The sequence below is a fragment of the Pelodiscus sinensis genome, chromosome 4 (assembly GCF_052426305.1).
Source record: "Pelodiscus sinensis isolate ZL-2025 chromosome 4, ASM5242630v1, whole genome shotgun sequence".
Lineage (NCBI taxonomy): Eukaryota > Metazoa > Chordata > Testudines > Trionychidae > Pelodiscus > Pelodiscus sinensis.
The window spans coordinates 134,435,379-134,462,458 of record NC_143055.1 but is presented as its reverse complement, the minus strand read 5'-3'; the positions used below and the strand labels follow the sequence as shown (position 1 = coordinate 134,462,458).

General features: G+C 45.7%; 1 protein-coding gene across 17 annotated transcripts in view; it reads left to right on the top strand.

Moving 5' to 3' along the window:
- ADGRL3 (adhesion G protein-coupled receptor L3) overlaps positions 1 to 27,080 on the top strand; it is a 630,261-nt gene that overhangs the window by 425,522 nt on the left and 177,659 nt on the right. For 15 of the 17 annotated variants that reach the window (XM_089778190.1, XM_089778189.1, XM_075929233.2 and 12 more), the window contains one exon: positions 7,128 to 7,208. The exons of the other annotated variants lie outside the window; for them this stretch is intronic. In XM_089778190.1, the coding sequence (XP_089634316.1) occupies positions 7,128 to 7,208 (81 nt within the window). The remainder of the gene's footprint in view (positions 1 to 7,127; positions 7,209 to 27,080) is intronic. 17 annotated transcript variants of the gene reach the window in all.

Below are 27,080 nucleotides of genomic sequence, written 5' to 3'. Positions count from 1 at the left end.
TGAGTGAAACCCAACAGTGGTTTATAAAGAACAAGCAATACCAGACAAAAGCAGAAGCATTAAATCAGAGGCTGAAGCAGACATGGTAAATATAGTGCAGTAATAGATAAAAAGTATTTAATATATCGTGTCTCAGGAAATCTTTCAAACAATGGATTCACATTGGCTTGTCCAGGAGCATGTCACGCAGACTGAAAGCTAGTCACACAGGAAGAAAACAAAACCACAGGGACCAGTGTAAAATTCAGTGCTATTTAACTTCTATTGAATGATTTGGGAGAGATGGCAAACAGTCTTCATTAAGTTCACAAATGATGTTAAACTGGGAGGTGTGGGAAACATTGGTGGGGAGTGCAGCAGTACAAAGGGACCCAGAGTGGCTAAGGAATATGAGTATGAAATGAAATTCCATTTTCAGAAATGCAAGCTAGCATGTTGCAAAAAGTGATATAAATATCATTGGTGATCTGTGGGAGGATAAATATGATGCCAAAAAAGAGACCTAGGTTCAACTGAACAAGAGTTTGCAAGCTGATAGCATGTCAGAGTTTGGTGCAATGTTCACCTAATATGTAAGGCAACTTATGACAGAAGAAGAAATAAAATCTCTCAGTCCATTGGACAGAGCACAGGAGTTGGACTCAAAACCAGACATTGGGTTGTGGTTCCACCACAGGCATCTTGTGAGACCTGGCCTAAGTTAGGCCACATCTGGACTTATGGGAAGATCAAGGCTGTAGTTGGTCTATCTTCTGGCAGTCGATTTAGCAGGTCTAGTAAAGACCCATGAAATCAAATGCAGAGGGAACCCATTGGCACTGGTACGCCTCGCTGTTGTGAGAAGTAAGGGAAGTCAATGGGAGCATTTCGCCCATTGACCTCCCACTTTGGGAAGATCATCAAAGTTTGGCTTAAAGTATGTTGACTCTAGCTACATTATTTACGTAGCTGGAATTGTATGCCTTAAGCCGACCTTACAATCATAGAATCCTAAGGTTGGAAGAGAGCTCCGGAGGTCAAGTACAATCTGCTGCCCAAAGCAGAACCAACCCCAACTAACTCATCCCTGCCAGGGCTTTGTTAAGCCGGGACTTAAAAACCTCTAGGGTGGAGATTCCACCTCTTCCTAGGTAACCCATTCCGCTGCTCACCACCCTACTAGGGAAATAGTTTCTCCCCCTCCCCCTCAGTATCCAACTTACACCTCCCCCACTGCAACTTGAGACCATTGTTCCTTGTTCTGTCATCTGCCACCACAGAGAACAGCCTCTCTCCATCCTCTTTGGGAACCCCCCTTGGGGTAGTTGCAGGCTGCTACCAAATCCCCCCTCACTCTTCTCTTCTGCAGACTAAATAAGTTCAAATCCTTCAGCCTCTCCTTGTAAGTCCTCCAGCTCCCTAATCATTTTGGTTTCCCTCCACTGGACCCTCTTGAATGCATCCACACCCTTGCTGTAAAGGGGACGGCGCCCAAAATTGGACGCAATGCTCCAGATGTGGCCTCACCAATGCTGAATAAAGAGGAATAATCACTTCTCTAGATCTGCTGGCAATGCTCCTCTTAATGCACGCAGATATGCTGTTAGCCGCCTTGGCTACAAGGGCGCACAGTTGACTCATATCCAGCTTCTCATCCACTGTAACCCCCGGGTCCCTTTCTGCTGAATGACTACATAGCCAGTCAGTCCCCAGCCTGTAGCAGAGCTTGGGATTCTTCTGTCCCAAGTGCAGGACTCTGCACCTGTCCTTGTTAAACCTCATCAGATTTCTTTTGGCCCAAACTTCCAATTTGTCTAGGTCACTCTGGACCCTGTCCCTGCCCTGTCTCCCCCAGCTTAGTGTCATCTGCGAACTTGCTGAGGGTGCAATCCGTCCCCTCATCCAAAGTCATCAATAAAGATGTTGAACAAAACCAACTCCATAACTGACCCGTGGGGCACTCTGCTTGAACATCAGCCAGACATTGAGCCATTGATCATTCCCATTGAGCCAGACAATCTAGCCACCTTATAGTCCATTTATCTAATCCATACTTCCTTCCTCCACAATACAGATCTAGCCTTAGTTAATCTACTCTGTTCCACGTGAAATTGAATACAGTGCTTCCCTACTGTCATGGGTGTTGTGTGGATAGAATCCGTTTGACGATTGGTGGAACTTAGGTACCACAGTGGTGAAGGATGAATAAATAGCTTAGATGAAATAGCTTAGTTCCGGCCTTCTTTTTGGTTGAAATTGGATGGAGTTCAGAGAAAAGAAATATTGCAGCCAGTCTTCCTGACTGAAAACTGATAGACTGGGAAACAGCCTACCAAGGGAATGTCTACTATTTCAAACATTTAAAGGGCCACTACCAACTTGAAATTTTGTGTGTGTGCGGGGGGGGGGGGTGCTGTTGGGTTTGTTTTGTTTTGTTTAACAGTTAAGTTGTCTCTAGTAATGGCAGCTGCTCCTGAATTCAACTGCCCTTTGAATATTTGTTTTTCAATAACATTTGTTTATGTTGCTCTGTGAAAGTTTCACATTCAGGGATAACAGTGAAATTGCTGGGATCAAGAATGATGCCACGTACCCAGAGAGAATGAAGATGACGCAATACAGTTTTTTTCCTCTTTTCTCTTTCCCCTCTACTAACAGTAATATAAACTCATTGAAAAATCATGATACGGGCCCTCCCAAATGAACAGGTCAGCATAAAAAAATGAGATTTTTTTTAAATCTTTTTATTTGCTGCCTTTGTTCTTTTCATCCTTAAGTCTTTGTTTCCTCCCTGCTTTTGCAATCCTGCAGCCTAAAGTTTAATAAAAAAATCCCGAGTTTCTGACCTATTCCCATAACTCCAGAAACTGAGACTTTCCAAAACTATGCCAAATATTCCAAGCCCTTTGAGAGCGTCACGGGAGTTGGCTACACCAGCAGGTGGAATGCCGAACAGTGGCGATGAGCTTTGTCCGATTGTATCATTTTTAGGGAGATGGTTTTTAACTCGATAGACTAGACGAATTAATGTTTGTTCTATCGATAGTTTGTGATTGGTCCCTAAAATTGTCAATCGCTTTTTATACCTTATGACTCAGTCCACGAAGGGGAGTCTGGAGAGGTCTGTTGCAACAGTGAATCCGATGTTTTTGCACAGCGCTATCTCTAAATTCACTACACAGCCACTGAGTTTGTTTTTCCTGTATCAGATCTGAAAAAAAAACACAAATTGCACATGCTGGTTTCTGTGTGTGCGAGCACACACCCTGCCTGTGCTCCTGCCCAACCACAATCTGTCAGGGTTCTGAAGCCGTCCACTCATTCAGTATTTGTCAACATCCCAGAGTCCAATGGGGCTTACTGAGTTACAATTTGCCAGGCTTCTTTCAATGACCATCGCTTTTAACGCTACCCTTCAGCAAAAGACCCTCCCTCCTTTTAATCTGTCCCCCTTTTCCTGTTTCCGTCAATGGGGAGAAGCCCCTGGCTGACTGTTGATCCGCAATCACTGACTTCATTTCCTGAGCAAGTGAAGCATGCCGCCGCTTTGATGCTCCTTCAGACATTGCTAATGTGGCGGAGGAGAACAATGACAAACGAGACGAGAAGCAGGGAGAGGGAAAAAGAAACCCGAAGGAAGAGATTAGATATGAAATTGGCAAGTTTATCTCTCAGTTCCTCTGATGATTACATTTGATTGCTGCTTACATTTTTACCTAAGAGTCAGCTTCAGGAACACCAGATGGTTATAGACAGAATGGGATTTGAAGAGGGCAATGCAAGCTGTTATCATTCTAGGCATGCCCAACTTTTCCTCAGAAAAGAGCCTTCTTGACCTCTGGTATTCTTTCAGTAGTGGAGACTTACTTTTTTTTTTATTATTAGAAAATGGACCATTTGTTTAAAGCAGTTTTTGTAATTTCCTAAAAACGTTGGCATGGATCTGCCTTACTTCTCAAGCAGTGTTTTGCCTCATACAGCCATGGGTCCCATGGGTTAGAGCAGTGTGTCTTAAACTTTTTAAGACCAAGGAACACCAAACAATGTATTTTTTTAATGTGGAACAACCAAGGAGATTTTGGTTGGTGGGGAGGTTGCTTGCTCCTTTAAGGGTGGCCATTTTGAACTCTGTTCTCTGCGGCACACCTCTGACTGCACTCGCGACACACCGGTGTGCCACAGAACACAGTTTAAGAAACAGTGGGTTAGAGCATGCAACACTCACATTTTGAAGCATTCACTCAAATAATCCCATTGACTTCAGTATTACTACTAGTGTGAGCAAGTGCCCACCAGTAGGAGCTCTAGGTGGACAATCTAGACAGAGCTTAGCCAACAGGCATTCAAGCTTGGCAGGGTTCTTAGACAGGATGGCTAGTCCTGGACATTTCCACATCAGAAGTTATCTCAAAGCATCATGAGACTGGCTCTAAAAACACAAGATTGTGTGTGTGTGTGTGTGTGTGTGTGTGTGTGTGTGTGCGCGCGCGTGCGCGCGCTACCGATGGGGTTCCACGGGAAGGCCATAGGCTTGCTTGAAGTAAACGTCAAATACTGCATACGTTCCAGGACTAGCAATAAAATTGCAAGAGTTGGCAATGCTGCATGAGACTGAATTAACAAAACAATGCCATTAGTTATAACTCCATGCAAAGAAAATGAAGTTTTTTTTCTCACAGAGACTTGATAGTTCTGAAGGTAGAAAGCAGCTGAGTACAGGAATTAACTTTTTATCCTATATACCCAGAGAGAGGGAGAGGACTGTTTTACTCATTTACACAACGTTTGAATCAGATCGTTAGGTGGTGCAAATCAGCAGGATTCTGATTAGCTCCATGAAGTGACATCAATTTGCATCAGATTAGGATCTGGCCTAGTCTATGGAAGATGAAGAGAAATCCACAAGATACGAAAATTCAGAGTGGACTCCTTGCCCAGTACAGGAGTTTCCCCACTGACTTCAGCTGGGCCAGGCTATCACCCGTCAAGTCTAACATAGCTCCATAGGGTGAAATCCTGGTTATAACGAAGCCACTGTTTACTCAACAGGGCCAGAGAGAACCATAGCGGTTGTTCAGTTGGCTGTTGTACATAACACAGCGCGTATGACTTCCCGGAGCTAATTACTGTCTGAACTAGAGCATAGCCAATCTTGATTTAAAAATTGCTAGTGATATTGAATCCACCACATGCCTTGATAAGTTGTTCCAGTGATTAATTACCCTCACAGCTTTTAAAAAGTGCCCTTATTTTCAATCTGAATTTGTCTGGCCTCAAATTTCAGCCATTGGATCTCATCAAAGCTCCTTTCATTTTCACGACCTCCTCTGATACTTCCCCAGGATTCAGGACCGTTACCTGTGGCACCTTAAGTGAAAGCCATGCCTTTAGGCCATTAAAGCTTTGATCCTGCAATGGATCTACCCCCGAGCTGGAGAGAGACCAACCAATTAACTCCTATCTCATGACTGAACAGTTATCCGATGGTGACTTCTATTTGCTGTTGACATTAAATGGGATATAAGCATGCAACTGAGAAGTGAAAGGCCCCTTAAAGTGCTATCAGACATGGGTTTGCATGACACAGATTTCCTGTGAGAAAGCACTTAAAAGCAAATATAGAGTTTATGACATATCGACCGATTTAAACACGAATAACATACAATTATTGCAGTGGCTAATAATGCAAATTATCTGAGTCAGTCTCAGTGCAAAGCAGTAAATATAGCCCATTCCATGCAGACGTTCTTTTTTCCATTTAATGTTTTACACCCCTGACGAGATGTTTTCAGTATATTGCTTTATACCAGCATGGGGCACTCCCAGTGTTCTTGGATGTCATTATGAAGAACCCTAGACGTTACCAATTCTCTACTGTCTATCAGGGTAGCTTGAAAACTGCTTGGAGCAACAACAGCAAATGGCAACAGGGAGCCATATTAATTATTTGGAATGTGCCTCATAAGAGGAATCGACTGTTTTTATTACAGCATGAATATTACTTGAAACGGGAAGGTTATTCTAGCTGTTATCATAATCTATGTACCATTAACTTTCCTTGTTTAGAAAAAGAGATTAACAGCCCAGAAAATTGTTACAATAAATAGATGAATTATAACATGTTTTTATTATAAATAAAAGTTTCACAAAATAAGCAGTTACCTAGTGATCCATTGGAGAAAAATGAAGTCTTTAGCAACTAAAGAACATTGTAAGATGCCTGTTGGCTATTAAAGAGCTTTAATTCAGGTAACAGTGACTGTAATTTCTGCATGCTCAACTTTACATGTACTGTAGACAAATGTCAAGCCACTGTTTGTTGTATTTTATGCCATACTTTCACTGAGACCATGTCTACCCTACGTGGAAGATCGACTCTGCCATGGTTGATCTTCTGGGGTTTGATTTAGCATGTCTAGTGAAGAACCGCTAAATCAAACTCAGAGGGTGCGCCTGCTCCTCATGAGGAGTAAGGGAAGCAGATGGGAGCATTTGCTCTTGTCGACCTCCTGTTGCGTGGATGGTGATTTAAGATACATCGACTCCAGCTATTCAATTAATGTAGCTGGAGTTGTGTATCTTAAGTCAACCTTCCACTCTATTGTATACCAGGCCTAAAAGCTCTTGTAGGCAACAAATGTAAATATTGCTGGAAGCTAGAACTGCTGGAGTCAGATTAACAAGAGTGAACGATCTCCCTCCCCCTCAAGTTTGAAGCACAGAGAATCCGCAACGGAAACTGGATAAGAGGCCCCATAACCAAGCGCAATGCAAAATTCATTATGAACCTGCAATTAGGCTTTTCTAAACCAGTTCATATTGGATCCCAGGAGAAATGTGATGATGAGCAAGCATGTGGAACCATTCACTAAGCATGGCAATGGGAGATATTGTTAGATTTAAACATGCAATAATGTCTGTTTGGAGGAAGCAAAAACATTTTGATATGCATATTGACAGGACAAAAGTCCTCCGAAAGGTTCATCATCTTCATTCATTTCTATGTGCAAGAAAAATACATGATGAAGTAGAATGTGTTTGAACCTGTTGTTAGTCCTGTTTTGAGCGTGTGATGTGCGTGTCTAACAAAACCCCTTACAGATCTGAATGTGAAACAGGAAACACTGAAAGCCTTGATTTCTCCACAGGGCAGGCACACCACGGGCAGGTTTCCTACATCGCTCCACCAATCCATCTGGATTCGGACCCAGAGAGACCGCCTTCGAAGGGTGAGTCGGTGACATAGTCTGTGTCCCTGTGCACGGTCCCGTAGCCATAGGCATGAATGTGTCTTATTTGTATATGCAGAAGAGTCTCCAAGAAGAGAGTTATGGTATGCCAGCAAAGGGCACAGGGGCAAATTAATTCCATTGACTTAAATAGTGTTACACCTGCAATAGATTCGGCTTAGACCCTCCATGCCATTCATAGATTTGAGCTTTATCCCAAGGCCATTATTTCTCCTAAATAGCATATCGGTTGGAGTACCTCCCTCTCTGATCCTGCTGCACCGTTGATTTTGGTGGTGACTCTCTTCACTCTGATGCAGGCAGCGGTGGGAAAGGAATGGGAGGAGCTTGTGGAACTCCAACTATTCAAGGGTGGTGAGGCTGCACCATTAGTAAGAGTGGTTCCATTGCACAGCTTGCTTCGGAGAGTTCGCTCCCTATCCCCTTCTGTCCTGCAGAGTACAGTGTGGGTTTGGCTTTGACTTTGGGAAGCAGATTAGCCACTACAAGAGGTACTCTGATTGCTTACAGCGTTCTTAGATCTTTTCCATGCTTGTTTTACTCGGGCCTCGTGTCCTCAGTTATGACAGCTCGAAGATACCGAGTCAACCGTTTGTGGCTGCATTGTAGGAAGATCTACACATTAAAACCAAAGATGGACATGGAGCCATCTCTTGCTCTGCCCTGGGGATATTTATTTTAAAAGTAGGGTGGTACATTTGGGGTTGGAGGAGAGGAACATTTGGCCAGGGACTGGGAGCGAGTGATGGTGATCAATTTTTCAGAACTGTTGTAGGTGAAAGAAGAAACCAAGGACTCAGTAATTGCCACCTAGAAAATTGTTTAGGGACCCCTTTAAATAAATACATTTGAGCAGCTAAGAAATATATGGGAATGAATTCCCTTTTGGGCAGCTTATTCCACAGCTACCAACTGCGGTATGCCCAGCAGCTTTTTGGATTGATCAGTGCTTGAGACCAGGCATGGCCCGGGATGGACCTGGGGGTCTGATCCAGCATGGGAATGCCTGCCCTCCTCCTGCTCCATACCTATACGACGTGTGGCATTCCCCATGCGTGTTTCTCAGTGCACCATGTCATTATGCGGTCAAGTACACTGCCACGTGACAGCATGTGGCTAGGGCCTGTTCAGTTGCCTTAGCCCCTGCACTCATTAGCGTCCAGGGGTCTGCTAGGCATGTGAAGGGCAGGCTCAGCAGAAAGACACGATTGGCGGGGGAATGCTGTGACTCTGCAGCGTTCCTGCTATCCCGCTGGGCGTCTCGTTCGCACAGCAGATGGTTCTTGTGTGTTGGTGTGCAGCAGTGTTTTCTGTCCCCAGAACCTCACACTCTAAGACTGTGATTCTGCAACTAACGTTGCATGGAGGGGACCCCTGGGCCTGTGAGGAGCCCTGTAGTTAAGGGTGCCTGAGGGAGCTCTGTAAAGTCAGGGGGCAGATTCTGGTCTGGGTACGCCAGTGGATTGGTGTCTTAGTGTGAGTAGACCCATCAGTGCTCCTGGCGTGAGGAAGTAGATCTGAATTGACTTTCTATGGCTTCTATCACTTTACCCATCAATTGCCGCCCCCTCACCCATGTATCCGGAACTTGAGGAGTCTCTTTGTGCATGGGCACCGAAGCCTTCTCTGCTCCCCAAAGTTACCCTGACCTATGCAGCCTGAATCCATGCATACTGTGTGTGCAGCGCTGGCCCTATTGATGTCCATGGGATTTTTGCCATTCATATCATTGGGTGCTGATCGCCCCCGCTCCAAATGGAAAGCGTGCGCTGCCTTTCACTGTCAATGTGAGTGCCTGCTAATGCCGTGCAGCAGGAAAGGTCACGGCCAAGGGGCTGAGTCTGTATGGAAGCAGGTTCATCATTTTCACTGCCCGGCAAATGCAGTTGCATTCCCAACAACTGGGACAGGAGAGTCCGTGGCCCGATCTCCGTCTCTCGCCAAAGCTGATCTTTCTCATGAAAGAAAGTGGAGTGTGCTTCCAAAAAGGGGGGGCTGAGAATCCCAAGCCCCGAAAGCTTCATACCCCTGTCACCTCCCCAGCAGCATTGTCCTTTTGTCTGCAGTGTCTTTTCAGCTGTTTCCCCATTGCCTCCGAACAGTGGCTGTAGCCTTTCAGTGCTCTGAGTCTTTTTGGCAGCTGTGTGACCTGTCTGAAGAGGGGACTCCAGCTAGGCAGATGATGTCTCAGGTTGGGTGACTCTCGCTCCCAGCCTCTCAGAGCTGTGTCTGATGTTACCTAGCACCACACCACTTCAATAGGCACCATAGCTCTCTGCAGATCAAGGGGGACTCGGTTAGCAGCAGCCAGAGTTGGTGTTGTCGTGGGCTGAGGCATTGATCCAACTGCCCCAGGCTTATCAGCCCACTGCAACGGGCTTTCTGGCGGACATAGCTCATCCACAGGCTGGGTGCAGAGTGACACATCCATGTCTTGACGTGACGAAAGGGGGAAGTGGCCCGTACCCATCACATGGCGCCATCGTGTCTACCTGGCGTGGCCTGTTCTCAGCCCCAGCAAAACCAGTTTTCCAACCATCTTTGCCCAAAGGGCAATAGTACATTATTTACTTGTGTGACACTCCTTCTGTAACTGCCCAGTAACTCTGGCTGCAGAGGTGATTAATGTTGCTGGGATTTGTTGGGGGGCGGGTTATCCCTCATGGTGGGCCCCCCCTGTTATCGGGAGGGAGCTCAGAAATCCAGGGGACATGCGCACACTAGGAAACGAGGCAGAGGAGAGAGTCTCATCCCCCCCAAGCAGAAGAGGCTAGTATTCTAGTGTTCTGCCCCCAATCACGCCCGTTGGAATTCTCCTGAGTCCTCTTCTGCACACTTCCCCAGGAATTCGGTCTGACTCCAGTCTTGTCACTCCAGTTCCTTTATTTGTCAGAGACCAAAGCTACAGTGAGTTGGGCAGATTCAACCATAGGGGGAGCGGATACAGAGCATAACACTCAGCCAAAAGTGCACAGCAAATCTCTTCCTTTATGCACAGCAAGGGAAGCTTAGGTTGGACGTTAGGGAAAATGTCCTGTCAGGGCGGTTAAACTCTGGAATAAATTGCCTAGGGAGGCTGTGGAATCGCCAGCACTGGAGATGTTTAAGAGCAGGGTGGATAGACATCTGTCGAGGTGATCCAGACGGTGCTTGGTCCTGCCGGGAGGGCAGGGGATGGACTTGATGACCTCCTGAGGTCCCTTCCAGGTCTAGTGTTCTATGAGTCCATGTACACATCACATTGTATGCACTGTACATTGCATCACATGCTTTGGGGTTGGCTTGGAGCCTATGTAGGAACCAGTGTGCACGCAGCATGCTCTGTCCGCACACTGTCCATGGACGGCTTATTCTTTACCCCATCTTATAGTCTAGGGAAGTTAAAATTCCTTTATTCAAGTAAACATGTAACTGCTAAACATTTCAGTGGTTACACGTTTTCACGCAGGATGGTGGGGGATGGGGGGGGCGCATGTAACCATGCGCATTAACTGATGAGCCAAGGCTGGCACTTTCACATCCCTACTATATTCCAGGCTTATCTTATTCCCTGTTTTCTTATTCCTGGTTCTCTGGGGCTTCTCCCTTCTCTTCCCTAGTGCAGACGTTCTCTTCCCAGCCTGCTCATCCATTTACCTCAGGACTTCATTAACCCCAAGGTAGAGGTAGCCATTGTGTTGAACTGCAGCAGAAAGCGCATGGCAGTCCACCTCGCAGTTTGAAATGGAATCACACTAAAACTGAGCAAAGCTGGGTAGCAACAGTCAAAGCCTCCCGGTTTTGCATCTGTGTGCAAACATAAATGGTACATTTTGAATGCTGTTGCTGCCAAGGTTATAGTCACGTTCAGCTGGCAGATTCATAGGTAACTGTCTTCTTTTGTATTTTGTTTTTTATTTTATCACTGGTGATATTTACCCATGTCATTGATGTTGCAATGCATTTTTCCAACCCTTCACACTACTGAATAGAGTGTAAACTCCCGTAGTTTACTAGCACATTAGTGTCACCATACATTACAAGGAAATTGCTGAGAGTCGCCACTCGGTATACTATAGAAACATAGTAATGGTGCCGTAAATCATTTAATACAAATGAAGCCCTAGATCAGCATCCACTTTACAACTACTTCTCCTTCCTCACCCTCCATTAATTAAAAAAATATGGTTTTAAATTTGTATAATCAATGAAGCACCCATAACCATTATTTTTACACCTACCTTTAGTACAGCAATCAGGACTATGTTAATATGGTCGTTTATATTTATTCATATGCAAATTAATTCCTGAGACCTAGGATGGCTGGAAATAAGTCCACTGCTCTATTGGTTCAGATGTAGTGTCCCAGCAATCATAGCTTTGTCTTATTCTTTATGCATGGTTGGGAACACTTTATCTATTTGGATTGAAGACTCACACATACGGCTAAGGGGAGCTCCCTTTACCCTTTGGAGTTTTAGTTCTCGATCGACGGTTATTAGCCTTTTCTAGTTAAGATGCCTCATTCATTCGCTCAGCTAGTTCTTTCTTCCTGAGCATTAAGTCTTAATCGCTAATTTGTGACATGAAACCTTTTCTGCATCCCCTGGCGGGGCTCTCGTGAGCTAAGGATTATAGCCTGCCTTACCAAAAGGGGTTGCTTGTTTCAGGTGATGGTAAACAAGTTCAGAGATAAGTGGGACTCTAATGTCTAATATTAGGGAAGTTTTTCAGAATAAATGTCTAAAGCAATAACTGAAATGTAGCGTTTGGACTAAAAATCCACCAGCTATTTATAAAGCTTTATGGGAGCAAATTTCACTTCCTCTTTGGAATCATCTTAAGCATAAAATGCACCTCTGGCTTTAGAGCTAGGCAGACAAAGGCAACCTATGTTGCTGTGTTGCACTCTGCAAAATGTTCCTTCGGGTAGAGCCTCTGAGGGGATGGGTGACTCAGGGGATGGGTGAAGCTGAGCTGAAATGGTTTCAAAACATATTAATGCACATGACACGGATTGAAGAGCCCCGGTTTTACAAAGAATAATAGGTGAGTTAAACAGAGGGGACGTCAGATTTCTCCAGGCAGCTGTCCGGTTTACACCTCCAATCAGATTCTTCGTCTCTTTTTTTAGCTTTAATCTGTTTCTCCAGCAGTGGAAGATATACTGGAGCATATAGCTCTGTGGAGCATGGGGGGAGGACGAACCAAGGTTCAAATGATGACCTTGAATGCAGGCTCTGTGAGCTGTTCTTTTTGTTTCTCTCTGGGTCCCTTCCTTTACCTTTCCTCCTGCCTCCTTTTAGTTAGCTATGGCCACAGACTGCTGACTGCCTCCTCTTCCCTATGTTATTTTCCTGGGCATAGGGGTCAGGTGAAGGCCTAACCATTCCTATTCCACTATATCATCATCTCCTAGCAATTCGGCAGGGTCCTTGGCGACAGCTTGCAAGGCCGCATGGAATCCAGTGAGGTTCAGTAACTCGGGGGGTTTCAAACTTCTTTTTCTCATGACCCAGTTGAAGAAAATCGTTGCTGCCGCGACCCAACATAATGTGATTAGAGCATGGGATGTGGGGGGGCGGGGACTGAGTGTGAGAGCTTTGGAGTGCAGGAGGGGGCTCGGGCTTTGGGCGGGGTCAGGGCTGGGGCAGGAGGAGTTTACCTCGAGAGGCTCCCGTTCAGTGGTGCAGCAAGGGGGCTAAAACAGCTTCCTGCCTCTACTGGCAACACAGACCATGCTGTGCCCCAGAAGCAGCCAGCAGCCGGTTCCCAGCCAGTGGGAGTGCAGAGCTAGTGATCGGGACGGAGCAGTGCGTGGGACCTTGTATGCTCTGCCACCCCCCCCCCCCCCCCCACCTAGGAACAGGGCCTGCTGCCGGCCGCTTCTGGGGCACAGCACAGACTACACTGCTAGGACAAGCAGGGAGCTGCCTTAGCACCCCCACTGCTCACCTGATCCCCTTGCAGCAAGAGACCCAGCGCCCAACATCCCAGCGCTGGGTTGCAACCGGCAGTTTGAAAGCCACTGCACTAAGGTGTATGCAGGGAGGCTGAGTTGGGCCCGTACCGGGACGTTTTGTTTTATTTTAAAAAATAAGCCTTGCAAATGAATATTACTAGTGACTTGGACTTGATAAACAAATATCTAGGAAGCTTTTCAGGAGGCCTGCAGTGTTGCTGTGTGTTTTAATGAGTGCAGTCCAGTAACTACCCATCATCACAAACGGTTAGCTGCGTGCCTTTCTCGCTCTCGTTTTTAATGTTGTTGAACTGTTGCACTCACTTCCTTCGAATGTGTGTTTCCGTTTGAGAGGGGCACCGCAGGGCATTGCTGTTTATTTAGAAGATAACAGCGTTCTCTCCAGCAGAAAGCATGAGCATTTTTTTCGAGCAGGCACGCTGAATCCTGCATGCAGATGTGGAAAGAGGTGTAACCCTCTATTTACACTGGACCATTTTGATGGAACTAAGAAAAAAAATCATTTTGTTTTGTGATTTTTTTTTCTGCGTTTAAACAGAAGCTTTTTCCTGGTGTCTTCTCTGCTTAAAAAGAGGCTTTTGTATTTATGTATACCAATTCATCTTCTCATTGTAAGGGAGTTCTCCCTCGGAGATTAGCACGTGGTCTAATTTTAAGCGCCCTCAAAATTGTATTCTTTGCCTTGAGCTATAATATTATGTGATAAGCTTAAAGCACACATGGGCTTCTACCCCAGAGGTTTTCTTCAACAGAGCGCTTCGTGTTACACTTTATTGAGCTCTGACATCATCGGTGGAACTTTGCATTCTCCCACCTGACACGGGCAACAGCTGGACGGCACACACTCAAGCAGCACTAATCCGAAGTGAATGTCCTATTAAAAACTCATACAAACAAAAATCTCTTCGTGGATCCACTGTGGAAGAAGTCTGCCTGACAATAGGAGCCTCTTCTCAAACAACCCTATCACCACCACTGCCCCCTTCCCCCGACTAATTATTTTTGGCCAAACTTACTTCTGAAATAGGGATAGGGCAAATAACTGTTTTAAATGAGCAGATGGGGGAGGCAGAAGACAAGCTGTTAAATTAATAAACATGTGTGGTACTTCATTAGGAAAGGAGCCCGTTTTGGCTTTTTTTCCAAATGATTTGTATGGCCTATCATCACTGCACCTGGTGCTGGGACAGTAAATGGGCACTTAATAACCCAACATTGTGCAAACTCCTTCAATTATAACTTCATTATGTCAAAGATAATCGTCTATAACTAGATGTCAAATCCATAATTTATGTCCCGCTCCCTTGTGGAATAGTGGCCATTGGAATGAATGGCCCTATTAATGGAAAGGAGCTTTTACCGTAACTTTCCCCTCCTGGTACCTGGTCCACTTTGACATCTGGTATTAATTCTGAACTGAGTCCATGCTGCAGAAAGGGCCTGCTGTATTCATATTTGTGCAATCAAAGAAGAGGACACATAAATCATACATGAGATCAAATTTCAGGCTTGACGATTTCCACGGTACACATCTGTTCTCAAAGGATCAGCACAGGTCTGTGGTAGTTTCATGGAGAGGCATACATGGCTCTCCTTTGTACCCCCTTTGGAGACCTTGAAAAGGTTCCCGGCTTAGACTATTAGCCACCACTTCATTGGGGAGGGTTCTGCTGTGATGCAAGCAGAACTTAAGCTACTGGAAAGACTGGCTCTGTCATCGGACACGTTTTACTTCGGTTATGTTAGATGACACCTATTGGTAGAGGTGCCCAGTGACACGGGTGTTGACGTACGTTGTCAACACTGGAACAAAGAAGGGCTTTTTGTTGTTTGTTTAAAAGATCCCCTTGAATGTCTGCACAAGCACAGTTGGTAGGCGTGTAAGGGCCTGCTTTGGGCAGCCTGGCTTGTGTTCAGTATTAGGTATGCTCGTGAGGGGGTAGCGCCATTGGGTTCCTTCCTGACCGCTCTCACAAGGGCCTGCATTCCTGCAGCACTGTTAGCGCCCTCATGGCCAAGATGGAGTCTGCTTGGCAGGCAGCTCCGGCCAAGAGAAGGCGTGCGCAGGACTGCAGCAGGGAAAGGCCCTGCCACCCCCAGGGCCCCTGTTCTACCCTGTCACCCCGGGTGAACACACACATCTGACTAGTACAGGGAATGCAGGAGTCCTGGGTGCTCCTGGTCATCTTTGGCACCAGTAAATATTCCCCAACAAACCCCTGTGGTGTCATTTTCTGCCCCACAGAGCCTCACAATCCCTCCGGCTTGTCCTTCCCGGGAGATCCCTCTCTGGCCCAGTGCTCTTCCTGTTCCGGGCTGCCCTCCCAGGCTTAGGGCAGGCTCTCTGCTGCTTCCCTCTGGGAGCCCCAGACGCACACCCCGTCTTCCTCTCGCTCGGGAAAAGGGCTGGGCTTCACCCCGCTGGCTTTGCTCAAGACTTCCTTTGGCAACGTGCTCTTGGCAGCGAAAGGGAGTCTTGCCCGAGGGTGTCTGGAGCAAAGGCGGCAGGATTAGGGCCTTTGGGGAGCACCGCCTATGGGAGGAGAAAGGAGCTCAGAGATGAGAGTAGAGAAAAGAAAGGGCAGAGTCACTCATTCCTCGCTTCGATCCTCATCCCTCCTCTGCTGCTGCTCTTTCCACGGCGCCAGCCTCTGTTCAGTCCTTCCGTCACCGAACTCACTCACCCATGTGGAAAGCAAGGGGCTGGGTCCATGCAGAGCAAAGCTGGCTGCTTTTTGGTATCTTCGGAGAAAAGGGAAAGAACCCATTTCCATGCGCTATCTCTTTGTATTGTTCTTTGTATGCCATCGACGCCCCGTAAACATTTCGCCGTGACACGGAACCTCATTAACAGACCCTTTGGGCCAGTACCTAGCAGTCACAAATATGTTAACAACGCATTGGCCAGTATTTCTTGGGCTAGCCATTGATTCCGGCTGGCTTTCGTTAATGTAGGATCCTCCTCTGTTGACTGCTTTATACAGCTGCTTTATCCTCAGTCGCAGTGAAGGCCATGTGCTGTCTTGGGCATGGACAAACGGAGCGATCATAGTGTGTGTGTGTGTGTGTGTGAAAGTGTAGATTTTTTTTAAAGCAGAATCTAGACAGTTTGGGGGTTAGAACGTCAGTGGCAGAGTGGAGCCAGATGTGCATTTCTGGGCAGAAGAGTGCGACAATGGAACCTCAGGGTTGTGGGCACCTCGGGGACGCAGATTGTCCATGACTCTGAACAAAGTGCAGTTGGAGCTCCAGATCCAGCAGCTGACGCTCCAGGCCACGCTTCAGCCACAGCTGACCTCGGGTGTCACTAATTGCAATCTCGCCTCCCCCCCCCCCGCCCAAGGCAGGGATGTGTGCGACTGTATGTCTGGGGAAGGAGGGGAGTGGGCCGTAGGGGTGAAAGCTGGGCAGGCCCTAGTCCTGTCCCAATGGCTCTGGCTGCTTTGGGTTGGCAGCCCCAGCATCTTCACCTCCTGCAGAATTGTAAGTGACGGCAACACAGGCAGCAGCTCAGATGCGCCTCCCCTTAAAACGCAACACAGGCACGGTACAATGTTTACTTAGGCGGAGGTGGAGGGGCCTCGCCTGCTGCATGATCGGTTGCTTCTAGTTTCACAAGGAGTCTGGTTGACCAGTTAGTCGGTAATGCTGGCGTTCATTTCTTTAAGGTTCTGCTGTGCGGAGAACAGCAACTCTTCTTGTTCAAGGCTCGTTTAATATCTAGCAGTTGTTTGAAATGAATGGAGATGCCTATCTCCTAGAGCTGGAAGGGACCTTGAAAAGTCATTGAGTCTGGTCCCCTGCCTTCACAGCAGGACCAAGCACCGTCCCTGACAGATTTAACCCCAGATCCCTAAATGGCATCGTCAGAGATTGAACTCTCAACCCTAGGTTTAGCAGGCCAATGCTCAAAGCACTGACTATCCCTCCCCTTGTAGCTTAACTTATAAGAGAGAAGAAATCCGGGTTTACTTTTATTTATATATATTAAGATGACTAAAATTACTCTTGCCCTTATACCATTACGGCATAAAGAAGTATAAACAGATTTCTTATTCCGTTCTTGCACCTGGATGAGATTTGATGGATGAAAGACATGTAGCGTGAACAAGGATTGCAATGTATGCTAACTGTTAACATGCCTTGCAACGTCAGCTAACTTTTTTCAAGAGTTAATGAACATGTTTCCCACGGTCTCTGTGAAAGGATTGAGATGAATGATGTATTTAATGCCTCCTGGATCTTTGATTAATCATTCAGAATCCATCATGTGCATCTTCGGTTAGGAGAACGACTGTGGGTCTTTCTGTTTTGGGTGTCTCCTCCAGGGTGGAGGGGAGGGGGATCGTTTGTACCTTTCCTCAGTCGCAGCAGTAATGGTGTGACTTAGGCAACAAGAAAAACCTGCTGGGAAGTTCATTTTGGAAACTACAGGTTGAAGCTCTATTAGCTGGGACTCTCTGGTACAGTAACATGCATGGTCTGGCACGGGTGTTGCAGGACCAGAGAGTCCCAGTGGAGAATGGGGAATCAACCACAGTGGGGAGCTAGCCTCCACCTGGTAGCAAAGCCAGGGCTGGGAGGGACTGGTGGCAGTGAGGGTGGCAGTGAAGACCTCCCCTGGTCCAGGAAAATCCTCATCAGGGACCAGTCAGGCCCCAAGAGTGCCAGACCAGAGAGAGCCAACCGGTAACACAGGCCACTTGCTAGTGAATAGATCTTCCCCTAAAAACGGGTTTTATGTTGTGTTTGTGCAGTGCCTAGCACAGGGGAAGCCTGTCCATACCTCAGCTAATTGCATTGGAGTCCAAGATACATTTGGCCCAGTAGCCTTAATGAACTAATGACTCCCTAGTATAAATAGTAGCAAAATCAGTGAATAAAGACTCAGAATTGTCATGTGCCGAGGTCAGGCCAGCGGGGCCACCGGTTAGTGAGTATCAAGCCTCATTGACAAGATGTCAAAGATGTTAATAAAGTACAGTGGCCCTCATTAACCCAGTCCATCTGTCTTTCCGTGCTCCGTCCCATTTCGATGTCTCTTAATGGCTGATCATCTGGTTTAATGTGTTCTAATTGGAGCTCATCAGCTTTAGCCATGATGTGATCACACACCGAAGAGTTATGCAAATCAACTTCCCAGGTGCCTTTGCAAGAAAACGTCTTAAGCGCAAGTGTCTGGTGCCTGCTGTCATCTGCTGCTCTGCTGCATCGAGACAGAAAACGCGCTCGTTAGGTGGCTTCTCCAGGAGCCTTCCCATGTGATTTCACTTTTCAACTGTGAGCAAACAGAGCTTTAAAGCCAGGCAGCTGGTGTTTGTCTTGAATCAAATCAAAATGTGATTTCAGAGGAGAGATTCACTTGGGCACCGGGTAGGCTGCTGCCTCTGAAATGTTCCCTCTTCGAGCTGAGGCTGTTGGGGTTTTCACTCCTCTCTTCATCTCTTGTTGAGCAGAGGGAAATGCGAGTAGTTTGGAAGAATAGGTGCAGGGGCAGAGTGCCTTGTGGGAGGAGGGGGCCTAACGGCCGTAGGCTCTTTGAAAACCTGCACCCATATTAAATGTGTATTCAGTGAGGACAAACAGGTTGATCGTCATAATGAAATCTTGGTCATGGCTCCATAGTTAAAACAGCTACCTGCTTCCTGCCACAAACCAAGATGTGGGGTGTCATGCCTAATGGTTGGAGCAGTGGAGGCCAGAGTAACGGTCAGAGCAGTGGGCAGGTAGGCCTACAGGTCCGATCCAGAGCCAGGAACCCAGAGTTAGCACCAAGGGCCAAAACTGGAGTCAGGAACCGATACAGGGATCGGGATTGACAAGACGGGCACAGGAGCAATGCCAGCTATAGGCGTAAGTGATGAACATCAATGGGGGTAATGTTCTGCTGAACGCAGTATGTAGGTAGGTTCTTCCATCCAGTAGGTGGCCTGGCCCATCAGGCAATTCTTCTGCAAGCCAGCTGTGAGTCTGGGAGGTGGCGCTAATTAGTCACGGGCTTGGCTGCCAAGGCTGATTCCTGATAGTTCCAGTCTATGTGCCTCTTGTCATTTTGGCCAGGGCCATTGATTTGGCTTGATAAGGATTATATTTACTCAGAAGACACTGGAGATTCTCTAGCTCAGAGATGTCTTATGAGACCTTCAGAGTAGCCATGTAGTTGTATGGCCTGGAAAACCAGTGGGAAGGCTGTATTTGAAGAAGCAGGGATGTTGCTTGACATGGCTGCTGGCTGTTGAAGGTAAGGGTGATGATTCTGTGTGTGTAGTTGTGTCGGAGTGCGCGTTTTAGTTGCGGAGTTCCTGGGGGTACGACGAAATAATGGGAGGAAGTTCTGCACGGAGAACTCATTGGAGTAACCCAACGTACGAGGCTCTGTGGGGTAAGGAGTGTGGAGAACTGAGGGGGCAGTTCTGTCTACGGGCTCTGTGCAGTGTTGCTACAGCTGCAGAATGAACCAAAATCCCGAACTGGGGGGGGGGGGGGGGTGAGTTTTGGTCAGACTCTACTGTGTGATCATTGGCAGTTGAGTGGGGTTGGGATTCTTCTGCTTTATAGAGAGCATTCTGCTGTCTGGTGCATAGTTGTGGCAGAGGGAGAACATAAGGGTCTCTCTACAGCTGGCTGCTAATGGAGACCCCGATCTTTCTCCAGGGGTACAGCCATGGGTAACAGAGTTTATACACGGATACAGGCAAACATAGCCTATGAACGGAACAGACTGGTTCCCCTAGAGGAGGGGAGAACGAGAAAATAGTGAGTGTTTCTCTTATCAAAATATGCTTGAGAGATTTATAGACTAAGGGTACCGGAGTCTCAAAAATACATGATCCCAGACTGATTGTGGTGTTTGCTTCTTTGTACCAAGGGATCCCTGGTAGGGTGGCACCCAGTTTTTATGGAGAAAAATGGTCAAACTGTGTCCTTATGGAGAGTAGCAGGTTCATACCTGGGGTTTGCAATCAGAATTCCATCGTGTGTATGTGTGTGTGTGTGGTATCAATGTGCATTATAGACATGCTTATAAATCAAATAAATAAGGAAGGATGTTGGCATTCTCCCTGATGGAATATTCATACGTGTGTGTGTGTGTGTGTATGTGTATGCACATGTATGTACACACACACACACACACACACACAGCAACAGACATGTGGCAGAACACTAGCATAACTGAGTAAATAATACGGTGGCATTTTAGGAATACCTGAGAATGAGCATTATCAGGTCATTTGAAAATACGTATGTTTTGATTTGAGAATAAAACACACATGTAGTTTCTAAGTTCATGAGAGCCTCTTGCAGCAATTCCTACCTATCACTGAAGTGTAGCAAGTGCATTTATATTTTATGGTTCTTTTCTAACAACCTCTATGATTATGGATTTCCAGACTCCATGACAGTTGCTAAGGAAAAGGGATATTTTGCTAATATGGTGTCACAATGACTGTGTAATCTGGATTCTGTTGCACAGGACAAGTTTAAGGGGAAAAAGGGGGTTAAGTTAATGCACCTTTTTGATGGGTGACTTGATCACTTGCAGTTTACTTTTTAAGTGAGGAAGCAAACTTGAAATCAAGGAGCCATACCAAAAATGAAAGTGAGAAAACAGAACTATTTAAAGACTGTGTTGACACCACTTTAAATGTACTGAACAGTAGGAATCTAGGATTGGCTTTGCAAAGAAGAAATCTGGCAGTAGCAAACAACAAGCACTTAGCAAAGATTGTAGGTAAAGAATTTGTCTCTCATTAAGCATTGTCTTAAATAGCTGTTTTGAGCATATAAACAACACGTTGGTCTTCAGTGGTGCTGTTTCTTGACCATTTCAAATGATACCCACAAAGTGTTTCTAAGTGTTCACGGAATCATTTAACATTACGGTGAGAACAGTTAACAAGTTACAACAAAATAATCTGCTAACAGAGTAAAATTCCAATGCATTCATGTAATTACACAGAAAAAAAAGAACACGCAACATAATGGTTTCCACGGCAGATGATGTAAGTAAGATACACATGCGGTGTCAATGCGCATTATAGGCATGTTTATAAATCAAATAAATAAGGAAGGATGTTGGCATTCTCCCTGAAGGAATATTCTAAAATGTGTCTTCAGTTTCAGAACTGTCTTTGCATCAAACAGCTAGGAGAAAGGGTTCAGCTGTTAGAAAGGCTGGACTGCAGTTTCACTTTAAAACTTAGTGTATCCCTTATTGCTGTGTGTTTGCTGTAGAGCTGACTGGGTTGTGATCCTATCGGTGTCCCGGGTAAACTAGCAGGGGCTGTCATGACATGGCATCTGGAATGTCCCAGAATCACCGGGCTTGGGCAGATATTAAAATCTGTCGTACTGAAACAAGGCTTTTTTCTCCCAAGAGTAAACTTCGCAGCGCCTTAGTGCGCTGCCCTAACAGTAATGGGTAAGGAGACAGTTCTCGGTAGCCTGCCGTGCACGTGTGGCCTCTGCCCTGAGTGTGCCCCCTCTCATGTGGACAAAAACCATTCAGCATGAGATGGAAGAAAAGCGGCAGTTGGCAACTGGATGGGGGCGTACGCACTGGGAGGCCAAGTGAAAGAAAGGGCCAGAGCCCTGCACAAATACGAACTCGATACCCACAGCTTCAGCTGCATCAGCAGCCAATGGGCAGATGTCCACATCTACGTGTGGGGGTGCCCATGGATGTAAATCTGCAGGGTTCTAGATCCAAAGCTTGTACACCCGTCCCTCCAGAAGGCGCCGGGGATAGCCCCACTTGCGGATGCAGACCCCGCCCTGCCGGAAATGCAGTGCACAGCCGGGGGTTTGCAGGGTGCTGGAAATGGGTGCGAAGGAGGGGTTGAGAAAGGGAGAAGGGAATTTCGTGATGCACAGGAAAGGGGCTGAGCTGGGGGGGAAATAGAGGTGTGACTGGAACAGTGTAGAGAAGAGCAAGGAAGCCCCTGAGCAGGGTTCTCAGCTGCCTTTTTTCTGAGCCTGGCTGGCTGAGCCAGTCTCTTGTTAGATGGAGAAAAAGGTGGAGAATAAAAATGAGGAGAGAAATGTTTGGTGGAAACGAACATGCAAAGAAACCTCGGTCTCCCATCTCAGGAGCAGTGGTAGATACTGCTAGAGGAACGTCAATGTCTTCTGGTTTCTGTTCCCTGTCTGAACCCATCAGGAGAGAGGTCCGGTGGTTGTATTGGTAAATCCCCATCTACCAGTATGTACTGGTGCGGTCGGGGTGATGACAGTTGTGATAGTGGAACTATCGGTCCTGTTTGCTAGGGAATGTTTCACAGAAGAGAAATGTCCGATCTGTGTAGCAGAGGTGGCTTCCCCCAAGTTCCTCACTCTCAGCCAGTCTCCACGGGGCTATAAACGGCACCTTCCCTTCCCTTTTCAGCAGATTTTATTTTTTGCGTTAATAATTTGGCAACCTCCAACCCAGCAGATTTTTGCAGACTCCTAGCCCCAGCAGCCCTGGTTTCCCAGACAGACTCGGTGGTCGCACAGATGTGTTCTGATTTGACTTAGTTTAAACCTGCTCCTAATCCATTCACGTTAAAACTGAAATCAAATCTGGTTTAAACTGACATAAAATGCTCCACGGCAATGGAGCAACACCTTCATGGTTTAAGTCACACCTTAAGTTAAACGGGCACAACTCTTTCTGGAGGCAAGTTTACCTCACCCCTCAAGTCCGTTGTCTGGGTGGGTTTGTAAATATAATCGATCAAATCGAAATGCCTCTCTTCTCTCCATTAACCCACCTTTCATCAGTGTTCCCTCTATTGTTGTCCATCTATGTGTGGAATAAATTATGTGCACCGAGGCATGTGTGGATGTGCACCACCAATATAAACACATGTGGATGGCTGTGGGCACTCTGCTAATCATCTGGGTAGCACCCGAATCTCTACTAAGTGGCTACCCAATGCACAGCTTACAGGGAACACTGCTTTGCATGATGGAGGGTTTCAATCCAGGGAAGATGTCAACACTACACTCAACAACTAATAAGGATCCCCAAAGCAGAACAGAATACTCATTGTCCTCCTGAGCAAAATCCATTGATCTATAATGGGCCGATTTAACCTCCTTCCCACCCTTCTTTGGCAAGGCAGACCTGGGTGACTCAAAAGACCAGTTCTACTGTGATGTGCCAAGTACAGACTCATGTTTGGGGCACTCATTGGCAGTCATCTACTGACAGTTTTACAAAGCATATCTCTATGGGGCTAAGTTCCATTCTTATCTTCAGAACACATCACTGCTCTTCATGTGGCTGGAGACCTGCAGTCTGGTGTGGATGCCCCAGCGACTAGTGTCAGGGCCTATCCCAGAGAGAGTCTGCAATCATTTGGTAATTAACGCCGTCTCCCTGGGGAGAAATCTATGAAATGGCATACCCCCCAAATCCCATTTACATCTGCTTTGCTTTGTGCAATGGAGGGCTCCAAATTCGAAAAGTTTAAAATGGACAAGTGAGTGAAACACAACAAAATATCCCTGTTTGGGTTAGAAGATATAACTTCTCCCAAGTATATGAAAACAAATAATGTGGATTTAAATAGTCTATAAGCAGGACATTTAGAGGTGATTCAATGCAGGTGTCTTGCACATTCATTTACTTGATTTTATTCCTTTTTATTTTATTTGTCCTGTTTTTAATGAGATTTTTAATCAAACTTCTGTTTTGTTCGTACATTAATTCCTTTTCTGGTTTACATATTTTGCGTGTTTTTTGAATAAATGGGCACATGGCTGAAGGGCAGTAGGTGTTGAGCATAATTTTGTAGGTGAATTCTTGATTTTGAATTAAGGTTCAAATGTTAATACAGTTTGACCTCAGACTTCTACTTCACTTGCTTTTACATATGGAACAACACATTTGCTGATAGGGAGACATTTCCTCTGGGAAATCATGCTGTGCTAGTTGTAATATGCAGTACTAATGACACATTTAATATTTGAAGTCATTCATCATTTTTATTTGATGTTTTATTTTACTTTTGAAGTCATTAAGGACAGCTGCTACTCACTACTCGATGAGACATTATCTTGTTTTCTAGATCCAGTGTCTGCTCTTAAACAACTTGACACTTTGCTACAGATAATATTAAGAAATAATGAAAAAAAAATAATGAAAAAATGCCATAAAGTGAAACTTGAAAAGAAAATTTTGGAATTTCAAAAATGAAAATGTTCTCCAATGAGGGTTTTTTTTTTCATTTTGATATATTTTTCTCCACCAGAAAATCCATTGTAATTTACACTCTTTAAAAAAAATGCTTTTATTTCAACAGAGATGACATTGTTTTGGGGGGAAATAAAAGTAGTGAAAAATTTCCAGCTTGCTCCAGTACACAGTTATCTCTAGGTCGCTCATCAGTATCCAATGCCGGACGGTATTAGGTGACTGAAAGTCATGATGCTCTTCAGAGGCACATGTGAAATACGTTGGTTACAGGCCTCTAGTGACATGGAAGTGTTTGCATCACAAAACTGTTCTCACAGTCAATGTTGAGTGTCATCATTCAGTATCTACATTTCAATTGTATGGCCTCCCATTCTCAGTCTGGTTAGACTGAGTCAATAGACATGGTGTTTTACTGCAGTGTAGATACTTCCCGTGGGTCCTAAAATTTGAATGGCTCCTAGTTAAAACAAGTCGCTTTAAAGTGGGTTTGAGAGACGGCAGTTTAAAGGTGTGAACGCAAACTTTCTCCATTCATGCAGTACTTGTGCTGGGAATGAAAAGCCTCATGGCTCAATCATGCAAATCCATCCCCTTTCAGAAACACTTAATGATCAAAACTATGAAAATGCAAGTAAAATGCCAGCTCTAGGGAATGTGCAAAAACCAGTTTAGTTTTCCTCTTGATTGGAAACTGAGTTATTGTTATAGTTAAATACATGGTTATGCCCACTTCATCTTCAATTATGTCTTGGAAAATATGTTGGCTCCCTATGCTAAACTATCTCTTTCGTCTGGTATTTAGTTGTGAGACTGAATATTTTTCCTACCCTGAAGAAGAATATCTTTGTTTCAAAAGCTTGGCTCTGTCAGCACCAGAAGTTAGACCAGTAAAAGATATTACTTCCCCCAATTTCTCGTTCGAAATCCTGGGGCAAACACACCTGCACCAACGCTGCAAACAGGAATACAAGAATAGTCATCACTAATGTCAATTTCCTTGTGAACTAGTCAGCAGTTTATTAAAGAGGGGACATTTCTCTACAGTGTTGTCAAGAGAACTCTCTTGGATGTGCAGTTTGCCCTTACGACTAGGTGAGAGTGGACATAATTAGCGGTGAGTGGGAGCATATAGCTTGTCAGTCAGCCAACGGCATGACAGAATGCCAAAGAAATTATAAGTAACATCACACACCCTCATTTGTAGTGCTGGTATGAATTAAGACTGTTCAGGTTTCTCAACACCACCCATCAAACCATTTGCAGATACTTTTGTGTTAGGTCTCGTGTTGAAAACAAAAGAAAAAATGGCACAAGCTAAAGGCTGTTCTTTGTCATGTTGAGACTAGATTTTATTATTTTGTTTTGTTGGTCTGGGTATATGATTAGTCATTTCATGCTGTCATGAGTACATCCAAGTTCCTTGGTAAGTGATTTTCAATTATGGCACCCTATAACCTTCTGGTTATTTATTTGGCATACTTACTCTAGGTAATGGGAAATGTTCTTATTGAAACTTTACAAGCTCCGGGAATGGGGGGGATCTAATCATCTTGCCTGGCCTCTTGTTGCTGACACAGCACAATCAGTTGAGTAGGCGGCCGTTTCTAAAACAGAGACGATTTGTAGAAAGGCATGCTCTGTTTTGCACACATTACAGTGAAATAGGACCTGTAATGCCTTTGTTGTATTTATTGGGCAGCGTCGCCATTTCTCCACACACAGGAATGAGATTGGGGTTTTTGCACCACCTGTTGGGGTGTATTCTCACAGAAAAATGGCAGTTTGGTCCATCCGGAATGGAGAAGAGTGACTCGGTGCTCACGCCCCCACACGCGTCTTACATGGAGTCCCCTCTTACGTGCTGGGGAGCACCCCTTCAGGGGTGAAGTCAATGGGAGCTGACCCTGAGTTTGAGAGAAGTCATTGTGCAGGGTGAGGCAGATGCATAAGCCATTCCCTGTCTGATCTTTATTGTTCTAGGGTTAGTGGCCCTATTGTGATCAGGGCCCCGTTGTGCTAGACACGCACGTGCACACACAAGCTCATGCTCTCACTCTGAAGAACCTACTGTCTGTATCCAGCTCTTCTTTCTTGTCTAGATTGCAAGCTCCCTGGGGCAGACTTCATCTTTTTTGGTGTGTGTTTGCATGGTGCCTAGCAAAATAGGTTCTGGGCCCAGGGCTAAGGCTCGTCAGCACTACGTTAATAGAATGAGCCATAATAGTCATAGAATACTAGGACAGGAAGAGAACTCGAGAGGTCATCGAGTCCAGTCCCCTGCCTTCATGGTAGGTCCCAGTACTGTCTAGACCATCCCTAATAGACATTTATCTAACCTGCTCTTAAATATCTCCAGAGATGGAGATTCCACCACCTCCCTGGGCAATGTATTCCAGTGTTTGACCACCCTGACAGGTAGGAACTTTTTCCTAATGTCCGACCTAAACCTCCCTTGCTGCAGTTTAAGCCCATTGCTTCTTGTTCTATCCTCAGAGGCCAGGAAGAACAATTTTCCTCCCTCCTCCTTGTGATACGCTTTTATATACCTGAAAATCACTATGATGTCCCCTCTCAGTCTTTTCCAAACTAAAAAAGCCCAATTCTTTCAGCCTTCCTTCATAGGGTATGTTCTCTAGACCTTTCATCATTCTTGTTGCTCTTTTCTGGACCTTCTCCAATTTCTCCACATCTTTCTTGGACACAATAT